Raw genomic sequence first — 13,104 nt, 5'->3', positions numbered from 1 at the left:
AGGCTAGGCGTCCGGTTACAGGACGACTAGACACTTTCTTAGTAAAATGGGATAAAAGTCAAATATCTTGATAGTTTATAGTTTATTTCTCGATTTAAAATTAAAGAAAGATACATAGCTATCCGCTGGAAAACGATAAAAAGGTACCGGAACTAAATACCGTTATTTATCTTTGAAACGTCATGACGTATTCAATATATTTCGTTGATTTCCAGCGCTTTGTTTATGCGTATGTTTCTGTTTTTACTATTGTTTGTTGAATATGGCATGCGGGGAAAAGATTCTATAACTAGTTGTAGGTACTGATGGGAATATCTGGCTCTCGAGTGATTGTTTACGTGGTAACTCGTTACCACCAAAGAAACTAGTATTTGAATATGGAGCTTTATTTAAATATATTATATTGAACATTCATCATCAAAACTGACTTTTTTATTAAAATCTGTTTATTTCAATTTATTTTGTATAAGAAGAAAGTAATATTTTAATGAATGCAATGGAGATTTATAATGGTGTGCAATGATACTAAAAAGAGTAACATTGCTTCATTGATAGAAAATTAGTAAATTGCTCCATACACATACGTTATCAGCTTTGTTGAACCGCATTTCACAGATTCGAATTCGTCACATGTTTGAAAAATTCGTTCGAATTTCTAACACATTGTTTGACAACACACGTACGATTAAGTTCAACATTTGTGAAAAAAATGAGTTCTGTACCTATACCCCACTCAAAGCAGACAAAAGGAAAAAAACAGTAGAAAAACATGTAAAATATTGTTCATACGAAATATTCATACATTCCAATCAAGACTTTATGTCACTTAGATATATTAAAACCTTTTGGCATAATAAATAAACTAGGCGGAGTTTTGACATTTGGCTCTTTCGGCATTATTCGAGAATTTTATACTCGCTTCTTAGATATTAGGGTTAAGGGTAAAGTTTACATCTACTAGATTTTAATTCTTTTATTGATTACAATAACTAACTGATTGTCAATTTATGTGAGTTTCTGATCTTCATTTGTTTAATTTGTATTACCATTGTGTCAGTTAAAGTCAGCCATTTAAATTTTATCACAGAAATGTGAAGATCAGCCATGATAATTAAAGGTAAAAAAAAACAAGGAAGAATATCCAACAGGGAAAGCCACGTTCAAAACACGCATCCTCCCCAATGACACACACGAACAACCCTCGCACACAACACAGAAAATGAAACACCAAAGGACAAAACAAACAAATATAGGAACACAGTGGGGCACCGCCTTGGAACGGTCAGTGGCAAAACCACCACTGGGGAGTTTAAACCGGTTTATGGTGCGCCTAACCTCACTCTTAACCCCACCATGTTCCAAAGTTACAAGACAGTGTAAATAAAAATAATCCCGCCAGGTGAAATCCTAACATACGTAAAGGGAACAGAAGGTATGTTATGTAAAACACAAAGATGCCCTTGTAAATATAATATAAAAATGCATGTTCGTGTGAAGGAAAAACGATATTCCTGCGTTCAAAAATATCTTAATCAATTTTTGCCGTTGATGTTAACTTCAGCAAAGCAGGTCTGATCCGGAAACAGTCCAGGGCACACCCAGTACAACGCTGCCAATATACTGTTTTAATTTAAATTTAGAGCCATTTAACCTACTTTTATAGTGTTTGATGCAGTATTCTTCATCATTCTGTCCGGGTGAGCGAATAATGCTAATTTAAAGTCACCTTAGGAAAACAAAAAGCCTGAACTATTTGAAACCGTATTCAGATAATTATATACTATTATGCAAACTCCATTTTCCCAGAAGTATACGTCTGTGGAACAGTCTCCTGTGTCTTTGCGAAACATTTGTTGGGCAGCTGCCGCCTTTCTGTCAGTTCTAATTTAACTTCATGCTTTTACTTTTAACCTGGCCTGTAACATAGCTCCTTAACTTCATCTTTGTGATTCACAAAATTTATGTGTTTTTACAATTTTAAATAGGTATCCCTGACAACACGCCTTGCTCAGCAGTAGAACATAAACATATACATAGCCATAATTTTAGCTCAAATTTTAACCTATATCTTTAGTACACAAAGGCTATATTATTGAGTTCTATAGTACATGCAGTAAGTATATGGATACATACCGGTTACACACACATTGACTCTACATGATGCAAGTTGAATATGTCTGCTAATTAATTATGACAATGTAATGCAGGGCGAATCAGGCAGCACTACATTTTGAAACTCTGTGTAAGATTGCATACTCCGCCGTAAAGCTACAGATTTATCGTCTACGGATGACTTCTAGTACTTTGTTACATCATTGATACACTTAGCTCCATAAGCCCGGTCGATTAATTCGACGCCTCCTCCTGAGTATATGGGATACACTTTTATATTGGACCATGTAAAAATGATAATAAATAGTTTCGAAACGATAAATAGAACACAATGAATAGTGTGTTAAAGGACCCACGATATTGCACAATAGATTTTAATGAATTAACATATAATGTCAAAAAGAAAACATTAAAAATGTATGTAATGCAAATTATTATGTGATGTAAAACAATGTTATTTGTCATTATTCTCCTTATTTGTAGAGCAGGAAATAAATCAATTGTACAAAAATTTCTCCAAATGTTGATCCAATTTATTGATAAGAGAGGTTACTCTAAGTAAAGTTTTCCTAAAAATTGACGCTATCCAAATAGTCAATGAAATTGTAGGAAATTACGTTACTAGATTACGTTACTAGATTAGGTTAAACTATATCAGTGAATAGAAAACATGCATCATGCATCATATTAATGGTTTCTTTGAACCACGACTCTGAAATAATTAACTTTCAGCATTTCCCCATTTCCCAACAAACTGCATTTATGTGAAACTTCATACACATACTCCAGCATACAATAAATTTACAAAGTTGCTGACCTTAGATGGCAATTACTTTAGTTACCACCTACTCGATATGTCAAGGCCATTGCAGGTAGAGGATTTGTAATGCATGGTAATACTTTTTGTTATGGTTATTCTTGACTGTTTTCAAAAATTTATAACATAAATTGTGGTATGTGCTAATGTTAATAATTTCTAACCAGTCATTCTAATATAATACAAATATGTCTTGGTAATTTTTCTTATTGCAGTAAATGTACTTAAGACACAACAGTTGGCGGCGTCTTTGATGCTTGCATCAATGAATTTCCTTGTAACAATTTGGAAGAAGAACACGTCTATTTGATGGGTAAAAATGCCTACTGCAATCTGATTGTTAAGTAATGAGTTGTAGTTAGTACTCATGCGCCACTGGCACCAGATCAGAAAGAAAATGCCTCCGTGCGTGTTATACCCTACCCCTAGGTATTCTATAAGAACCATGATCGTGAACGGGAAAGTGCACTAACCCATTTCAATCGTACATTTCTCAATTTAAACGCGCAGTTCGGTGAATGGATACCTAGTATATTGAACAAGCGATAATTTATCTTCCATCGTGCACCACTCACATTGTCTCAATATTCCATATTTCTGAGATTATGAACATATTTTATGCTTTCGTCAACGTTACAGAAAAAACTTGCTTGAACTTCCCTAATGAATATCCGGTCTAGTGGTCACGGCAGTGCGCACATGTTTGGCGAAACGTAAACAAACAAAAACAGATTTAAAAAAAACAACACAATTTTACCCTAAAACTCGAAATGATGAATGAAATTCATCTTGTATAATGATCTTTAATTTAAAATCGTACATTGGTCTGCATCTGTTCTGTATATTTTATTCATTTTGCACATTTTGCTGCATTTTCACATTTTAGCGAACACGTGTAGTAAAATGACGATTGACATACATTTTCACAACAGCCAATCAGAATGATTTTGTAATCTAGAACGGAATTTCACCAGGGAAGTTCAAACAAGTTGTTTGTGTAATGTTGAAATTACTATAAACTACGCGTTGTTTTTCTAAGATAAAAGGTATTGAAAAAATGTGACCGGTACACAATGGAAGATAAATTACTACTTGTTTGATATCCACAGTACACATTTACCGCACTGCGTGTTTTAGGTATGAAATGCGCGATTGAAACGGGTTAGTATATTTTCCCGTTCACGACCATGGTTCTTATAGAATACCTAGGGGCAGGGTATAACACGTACGGAGGCATTTTCTTTCTGATCTGGTGACAGTGTCCGACGCAATCGATATACGGTATAACTTGTGTTAGCGGTGTTAATGTTTTAAATGTATACAAATGTATATGGTTAAGAATAATGAACAGAGTATATGTATTATTAAAGGGTTATTATATAAGGGTACTTAAAAAGATAGATACCTTAAACCCAGCGTTTTGCATAAATATGCTGCCGTTGCATCGGTAAACTGTAGCTCAGGATTACCAACAAAGCCCCAAGAACCATTATAAAATGCCTCAACAAATCCTTCCGTACCACGTGAATTAGTTGGCCACAGCCGTATTTGGAACCCTAAAGAACAACAATTATCATATCAGAACACAGTGATATGTAGATGCTTGTATGTGGTGTATTTACACATTTAATGAGAGGTTTGTTAAAGATTAAAAATTTAAAAACGCCATCAATTAATGTCAGAAATGTATGCCTCATTTTATCTCATACGACTCACTCATTGAGTGAGTTCGGGTTTAAACTCACTTCAACATTTTTTCAGAACCTATGCACTTAATGCTGAGCGCCAAACTAGGAAACTACAAGTACCATATTTCGATAAAAACTTTGTCAATAGAAATATGTAAAACTATTTTGGATGTCAAATTAATCGAGATGTTCAACGTATTGTAAATCTACAGGTATATATACATCGAAGTTAACATAAAAAAAATACATATTTACAGTAAAATACCTTCAGAATAGTGTCCATTTGCCAATAGCACTGTGACGAAAAAAATATATCTCATGATTGTGGCCAATGGATAAATCTGAAAATAGAGTAGTATTTAAAAGTGTACTGTTTTATGAGATAAATTTTGTTCTTTTGACCTGTTTAAAACCAGTTGTGAATGGGAGATTGCAGCGCTTAATTATCTCTCTGTCTCAGAATCAGCGCTTAATTATCTCTCTGTCTCAAAATCAGGAATGAACTTTGTGTAAGTCATCCTTTCTTCGTATTAAAGAAATCTATATGAAGATCTTATTTAACTTTAATTTGGTAATTCTTGGCTTGAATATTATCAAAACTTATCAATTCTGCCTGTTTACCGCTTTGCAATACAATGCCTTATAAAGATGATGCATGGTATATGTATGTTTATATGCTACGAACAGTACACTAGAAATACATTCTGCATGCCCACGGGCAGAATGTCGAGCCCGCCAGTTGTCTAAAAATGTAACATTTATTATATTATAAGGCGGTGTCAGAACTGATTTACACTAGCACCTATATTTGCATATGTATTTTTTTTACCAATTATAAAACAATCTACACAAGAAGTCCACACAAATCTGCTAACCAGGTAAAAATAGGTCAAAATACATCGAAAATTGGATGTAACATACATGTTGTTGCACATGTTGCAGAGAAAAGTGGTCTCAATTTTTCCCCACGGCCAATAATTATTACAAATTTACAATATAAACTATTTATAGTAACAACAAAGGAAAGTAATTCTAAAAAACAAGGTTGCTTCATGGTGTTGAACATATGTGCCAAGTTACATCAAAATCCTCTTATGTATGACATGCTTCAGACAATGTCATTCTTGTATATGACCTATGGCCTCTAAGTGTGACTTTGACCTTTGACCTAGGGACTTGGTTCTTGCGCAGGACACTCCGTCTCATAAAAGTGATTATTCATACCAAGTTTTATCAAATTCCACCATGCATGAAGACGAAATGCTCCAAACAAGCTTCAATTTGACCTTTGACCTCCAACTGTGACCTTGACATTTGAGATAGGAACATAGTGTTTGCGCATAACACTCCTTCTTATTGAGGTTAACATTCATGCCAGATATAAACAAATTTGGTCCATGCATGTTAAAGTTATGTTCCAGACAAATAAAATCTGGAAATTAGATCCCTCGGAAGCATCGAGAACAAGGCAAACAGTGAAAATTGCAGACTCGGTTTGATTGAAACTTCAATTTCACCTTTGACCTTCAACTGTGACCTTGACGTTTGGGAAAGGAACATGGGGTTTGCGCATGACACGACTTCTCATTGAGGTTAACATTCATGCCAAATATAATCAAAATTAGTTCATCCATGTCAAAAGTATGGTCCGGACAAAATCGCACGGACGCACGAACGAACGCACCCACATACACCAAAAGTGACGACTATATCGAGCTCACCGCAAGCAGGCTCGACAAAAGTGGCTAATCGTTAATACATGGTAGGTTCACTTATGAATATTTCTATTATAGGGCTTGCACTAGAAACATGATATTGTTCTTCTTTTGCACTAATCAAATATAACGTTACTGGCGGCTGAAATAGCGTGAAACCAAAATGCATATGGTATCACTAAACTGCTAAATTTGCATTGGCTAATATCTCAAACCTTGCGTCTTGTTAAAGACCCACCACAACTAGTGACCCACTTTTTTCACTCACAAAATCTTCATGAAAATCATTCTTGAAATACAGGTAATATACGTTATACTACAAGTTTTAAGGTGGACAATTTAGACCATTCCTGAATAAATGTGTTTTGACAACTTCATCTGCAAACTTATTCAATCAGTCTCTTTTCAGCATAGTTTCAAAAACATAGATGAATAACTATCTTACACTGTAGAAACAAAATGTGATTGAAATTCCACTAAATACACTGATTTCGTTACATATTGCTACAGTTATTCGATAAAATGTTAGGACATTACACACATTGTCTTGGCCTAATATATCTCACTGTCAATTTGTAACTAGATACTTGTTTTTCTCATTTTCTTCATGCAAAGCATGTATAATTACCATCATAGAAACACAAAATAATGCAGTTATTTTGTGGTGCCTCTTTAAAGCCCGGCTCCCCTCCTACCTTTCTCCCTTGAATTGTCACTGAAAAAGCATGAAAATCCTGACTATGAACAGTAACACCTGTCAAAATAGAGTCTATTTTATATAAAATTTTATATGAAATACCTGTGGTTTTGCCTGCTAAAATGTGGCACGTGGTAGTTAACTGTTACCTATTGTAATCATGGGTTGCATACACACAAAAGAATTTGAATATATGCGCGGAGCAGGGCTTTAAGTTATAATGTGCATTGTTAGTAACATAATTGTGTCATGTTGACTTCGAGGACCGTATTACAAACTATATCATTGTGCGATAGCGTCAATGGTTTTTAGCGCAAAAATAATGTTACAAGGCAGCCTAAATTAATCCGGATTTTGACGAGAAGTATTGGTTTTATCTGATCTGTAAGCATGTCATGAAATAACGTTATTGTAACAGTAGCTCGATCTGTGATGCTGTATTCTGCTCGAGTGGATTTTAGCTAGATCGGATCTAAAGAGGCGCGTTTCCGCATTTACAATATCATAAAATATTATATAACTTTTACAGAAATTATTAGATTTAACAAGCACAAGACCATTAGGTCAAGCGTTCAGTACTAAGTCTTGGTAATTCATGTAATTAATGCCATTGGATTAAGTCTTGGGCGATATGAAAAAAAAATATGAATTTGCGATATTTTCTTGTGAATGTAGATTCTAAATTTGCCACCCACCATTTAGAAAATTCACTACGGCTGTTGAAATGGAACTGTGAAAAAGAATCTGTAAAACTTCAGCTCTGGCTTATCAGCGTTCAATCAAAATATGCGTTCATAAGATATACTCAAAACCGCAGACACTTGGGGTCATATGTTTGTAAATGTACAAACATGTATTCATAATTGGTTCCCCTGTTCTGCGTTGTCGATAACTGTGCATGTCAGCCGGGTTCAACGGACAAAGCCAACGGAAAGTTGATGTGGCCAAAGCAAAATCACTGGCATGAGATTAATATAACGAAGAAATTAGCTGGTATTAGGCCAAGACAGGTAATGATATATACATGTATGGAAAGAATCGACTGACACCAAAATCAAGTGTGTTTGTGTTAGACTAAGTTAAATAAAATTGGTCGAAACAAGGTCACTGTACGTAAACTATGAGGAGAAGTTTATAATCGTGAGTATATTTAGGCCTGGTAGTGTATAAGCGTATTTTCAAAATTCTACCCGAAACTTTAGAATTTTGTTCATGTTCGTCAGATATGTCTGTGTGGTGGTAATATGCAGAAAATTGTTGACTAACACTAAAAAAAGCTGTCAAAGCCCCAAGTGTCTGTGCTCAAAACTGGCAACAAACAACTATATGAGATGAACTTTCTTGCGTAGATTATAACGGCAGTGGTTTTGGAATTCAACATGGCTGCCATGAATGCAAGTACATGTATAAATGTTCTATTTGGACTGTAAAAGAAACTTCTGTCATCTAAAAGCATGAGAGATATGAAACAAATGCTTCAAAATAAGTCGCCACATAAGTGTAGGTAAAATGTGTTAAGAATGGACTGTGTTACTTTAATATAGCACATCACAACATTTCACAAACTATTGCAAAAGATCTAAAATACAAATTTGCCCGGACTATTATTCTCAGATGATTCCAGTGACAAAGATCGTGAAGCTATAGTGCAATTATAGCAAAGCCTGTAATTTGAAAAGCATTTAATTCCGGGGTACCCATGAACAGACTGGGTAAACTAGGGCGATATGATCATTTTATTTTGCTAGCCTGTTTTTCACTTTTAACGTTCAAAATTCTACGTCAACCTTTTCGCAAAGCAAAGTAGATCTAGCTATTGTTCCGGTTTGCATTCACAGTAGACTTATAACTTAAAAGAATAGTTTCTGGAACAGCTTCAGCTTCTGAAATAGTGTCATCTTCAGTTGGAGATTGATGGGTACAGACATATCCATTGACCAAAATATCTTAGTTCTATATCCGATTACAGCAAATTGCTAATCTACTGGTTTTTTGACAATAGTCTTAATTATAATCGTTCTTTTCCCCACTCTTCATCATCAGCCATCGTTACTAGTACCTTGTTTCACGAACGTACCTTTTTAATATAAACCCACCACGCCTTTTCCCCCGTTATAAACCATATTAAATATATGACAAAATGGAAATAGTTTTAATTCAGGGCGCATAATTATGCTTGAAATAGGTGTTTAAAATATTCATTACAGACCTGAGATCAACGAAGTTGCCTTCTTGCAAAAAAATGTTTAGCTTCTAAAGCACATACTTTTAAAAATATGCTCCGAAATAAGCCAAAAGTGATGTGAAATTGTTTAAGTCTGAAATTATAAAGTGAGAGTATTAAAAGAAACTTGTATGTCAAAATTCAACAAAAGAGGCCCTCCACGGCTTCCGTACGTAGTGACTGTGGCAAGCAGCTTTCTTTTTCCAAGTTTAACGAGAATAGCCTGTACCAGGTTTTACGAGAATAGCCTTTCGAAGACATCTTTATGTGCATACTTCATCGTATTAAACTAAACATGCCTTTTATTTTGTGTCTACGCAATCATTTTAACCATTGCTATTGAAACCTTTCGCGCTTCGTTTGTGATAAATGTATTTTTCATGACTTGTTGATTCAATTTGTGGGTTTATAGTATCGCATTACTGCTATATTCGTAATCATTTAACAATAGATATTTTAGAAATTATGTAAATCAGATCCCGATATGTTTTACACACAACTTCCTAGTTCTTTGTATAACCATAATTAAGACCCTCCAAGACCTAGTGACCTACTTTTTATGCCCACTAAAACTTCATGAAAATCATTCTTAAATTACAGGTAAAGGTGCAAAATAAAGACAAATGAATAGACATAAATCTTAAAAAAAGACTACACATTTTAAAATATAGTACTAAACATTACGATAGCCGTGCAATATTCCCTTGAAATCAACACATGTACAGAAAAACAAATGATTGTTTCTGTATTTTCTTAGACTGACATGGGGGGTCATTTTGTCCTACTTTCATGTTTATCGTTTTTCCGTAATCGGTCGGAAATTCTTCGGGATCACGTGATTTTAAAATTGTTTCAAGCGAATATCCATTTAAGACGCGCAACAAAATAACTGTATTTCCATGACGGTAATTATGCACGACTTGCACGAAAAATACGAGATGTACAAAATTTAAATTTAAAATTGACAGTGACATATATTAGGCCAAGACAATGTGTTTAATGTCTAAAATCTTATTAAATTAATGCAGCCATGTGTACATAAATAAGTGTATTTAGGTAAATTTCAATCATACTTTGTTTCTGCAGTGTAAGACAGTTACTCATTTATATTCTTAAAATTATACTGAAAAGAGATTAACTGAAAAAGTTTACAGACGAAGTTGTAAAAACAGTTTTATTCGGGAAGGTCCTGAATTGTCCTTATGAAAACTTGTACTTCTAGCTGTATATTACCTGTATTATAAGAATGATTTTCATGAAGTTTTTGTGAGTTACAAAATTGTTGAATTCCATGTAGTAAGTTTGTAAAAATCACGTTATCGTTTGGGCATATGATATATTTTGCATCTATTTATAAATTATAGCCTCGTTTCGGATGATTCTTCCGAAAAAGTCCGAAGATGCTCGACGGGTTCGTAAGCAGTCGGAAAGCATACTTTCGGTTTGACATAGGCAAAATTTTTTGTTTATTTGTTAGTTATTCTTGAACATATTCATGACTATTTGGTCAGAACCGATGCAGTGGGCCATATTTTCTGTAAATAGGAAGTCTCAGCTACAAACTCTGGTTTTCATATAATACTCGTTCTGGTTTTAGTAATGGACCTTTAATATACTATACTACAAGTTTTCAGGTAGGAAATTTAATAGTCCACTGCCATTTGTAATCCCGTTCGAAAGTACATGTAGTTAAGAAATATAGCCACATATACCAAATTATTTCTTGGTCTAAGATAAAAATGTATATGTATGTATCTCTTCTGGGGACAGCAACTGGATCCGGAAATAACGTCATCAATATGGCGACCGATTACTAAAATAATACTGCTGAATAATGTCTGAAAAAAATCAGTAAAATTGCTTATAATATCGGATATTATGTCATTAAACAAGGCAATTTTGACATTTCAAGTGTTTATTTCTACAAATTTTCAGAAAAAAATATATTTAATTTATTTTAACAGTTTAATTTGTACCCCACCCACTTAATTTACAATGCATTTTATACGTCGCTTCTACCTCTTGATATTAATTATTTTCAGCTATTCTTATGGTGTTGAATTTGAAATATGATTATTTCCAAAAGTTGAAAGAAATATAACATACAATAAGGGACTATACGTTACCAGTATTTGTTTTAAATATGTACCTGGAAGGAATTCCTCCACCATTAAAGCTAGAAAGTCGCCATATAACCTATCATGTGTTGGTGCGACGTTAAATAAAAAAAACAAAAAGAAACCCCAAAAAAATATATATAACCAGGGTCTGACGCCAAGGCCGACGTTAGGGTGAGAGTAGAATAGCTCTATGTTCTTTGAATAGTCTAGCTAAAAACTGTTTTATATTTAAATTTTGGAATTTTCAAATTGATTTACAATTACTTAAATGAAAATACTTTCTCAAACCTAGATCATGAGCCATATAAATAAGCAGATGTCACTACAATGTTACATTAAAATCTACAAAATAGCAGTAAAAGTGAAACAAACCTGTGTCTCCATTAATGTAAAAACTTCCTCTTTTCCCATTTTGACAGTATACATAACTTTGATACATGGAGTCGATACGCTTATATAAGCGTGTAGTATACCACACATTTTAAAGGTTCATTACGCGCATTCCAATTTTAATTATAGGCTGAACACCACTAAATCCAGCTGTTCTTTATTTCATATAAAATCCCTTTACTTCATAACGGTTTTTTCAACATTTTCTAGCATATCAGATTTTCAGAGACTTACATTCTCATAAAGAACTAGATCGCTACTTTAGAAAAACAAAAAGAAAAGGGGGTGTTAACTTCTATATAAGAAAACTACATTCGTTAAATACAACCCGCTGAATTTACTACTTTTCGCTTATTTCCATTTCTCTTTTCGAGACATTAAATTCTTACGCCGCCATTTTTACCTAGCATGCGATAGGAACATGCCGATTTCAATGGAATGCTAAGTGATAAATACTGAAACGCGGTAGGGTAAAAGTAAGCAAGTTGGTGTCGAGAAAATGCACTAGGAAGGCTTACATTTTATTTGGTAGTGATCAGCCTTAAAAGGGTTGCGCGGCGCCCGGTGCTGGTTTCAGCGTGTAAAAAAAGACTAATTTGAGGTATGTGTCAATTTGATTTTGCTCAGTATGAGACAATAATAAATTTTCTCGAATAAAGCAGAATGCTATTCGATGTAAATATGATAATACATCATATGGTAGTCGCAACTTGACCACGATGGTTGAACTTAGGCTGATTATTTATATTGATTATTTCATCGTAAAAATGCGGGATTATTATGGTAGCCGTGTGTATTTACATGGAATGACTTTACAGCATCAAAGTATGTAAACTTACATTTGATCAGTTGAAACTTTTTAATACACTAATTAAATTATATTCACACAAATTTATATTTCCATTTTCTCGTGCAGCTCGTGTTTCATCAACGAAATTTCGTTGACATTTACAATACTGTTTATATAAGTAGCGTTAGCGCACATAACAGTCATTTGAAGACGGCTTTTTTCTTATATGCCTGAAAATTCATTTCAAATGTTACTAAATAAAGGAAAAAGGCTGAAAGAGATAATATAAAAAAAACAAGTACTTGCCCAGCTAGCAAACATACATGGGACCCATGTGGGACCCATATGGGTTCCCATATGGGACCTATATGGGCTACCCATATGGGACCCAGATGGGTTTTGCAAACCATTTTGGCATGGGTCCCATATGGGATATACTATATGGGACCAATGTGGGCCCCTTATGGGTCCCAGATCTTATAACCCATGTGGGACCTTTCTGGGTCCCATGTCGTATATATAGTATGGGCCATTTAGGGGCGTTCTGGAAT

At 34.2% G+C, this 13,104-nt stretch overlaps 1 protein-coding gene across 1 annotated transcript in view; it reads right to left on the bottom strand.

The window, feature by feature from the left end:
* LOC128558202 (uncharacterized) overlaps positions 1-11,853 on the bottom strand; it is a 34,439-nt gene extending 22,586 nt beyond the window's left edge. Inside the window, exons 1-3 of the mRNA XM_053547045.1 lie at positions 11,746-11,853; positions 4,883-4,958; positions 4,335-4,485 (exon numbers count right to left, since the gene is read on the bottom strand). Coding sequence (XP_053403020.1) covers positions 4,335-4,485; positions 4,883-4,958; positions 11,746-11,853 — 335 coding nt within the window. The remainder of the gene's footprint in view (positions 1-4,334; positions 4,486-4,882; positions 4,959-11,745) is intronic.
* Between the last annotated feature and the right edge of the window lie 1,251 nt (positions 11,854-13,104).

The sequence above is a fragment of the Mercenaria mercenaria genome, chromosome 7 (assembly GCF_021730395.1).
Source record: "Mercenaria mercenaria strain notata chromosome 7, MADL_Memer_1, whole genome shotgun sequence".
Classification (NCBI taxonomy): domain Eukaryota; kingdom Metazoa; phylum Mollusca; class Bivalvia; order Venerida; family Veneridae; genus Mercenaria; species Mercenaria mercenaria.
Note: the sequence above shows the minus strand (reverse complement) of the source record. Positions and strands in the feature narration are given on the sequence as shown.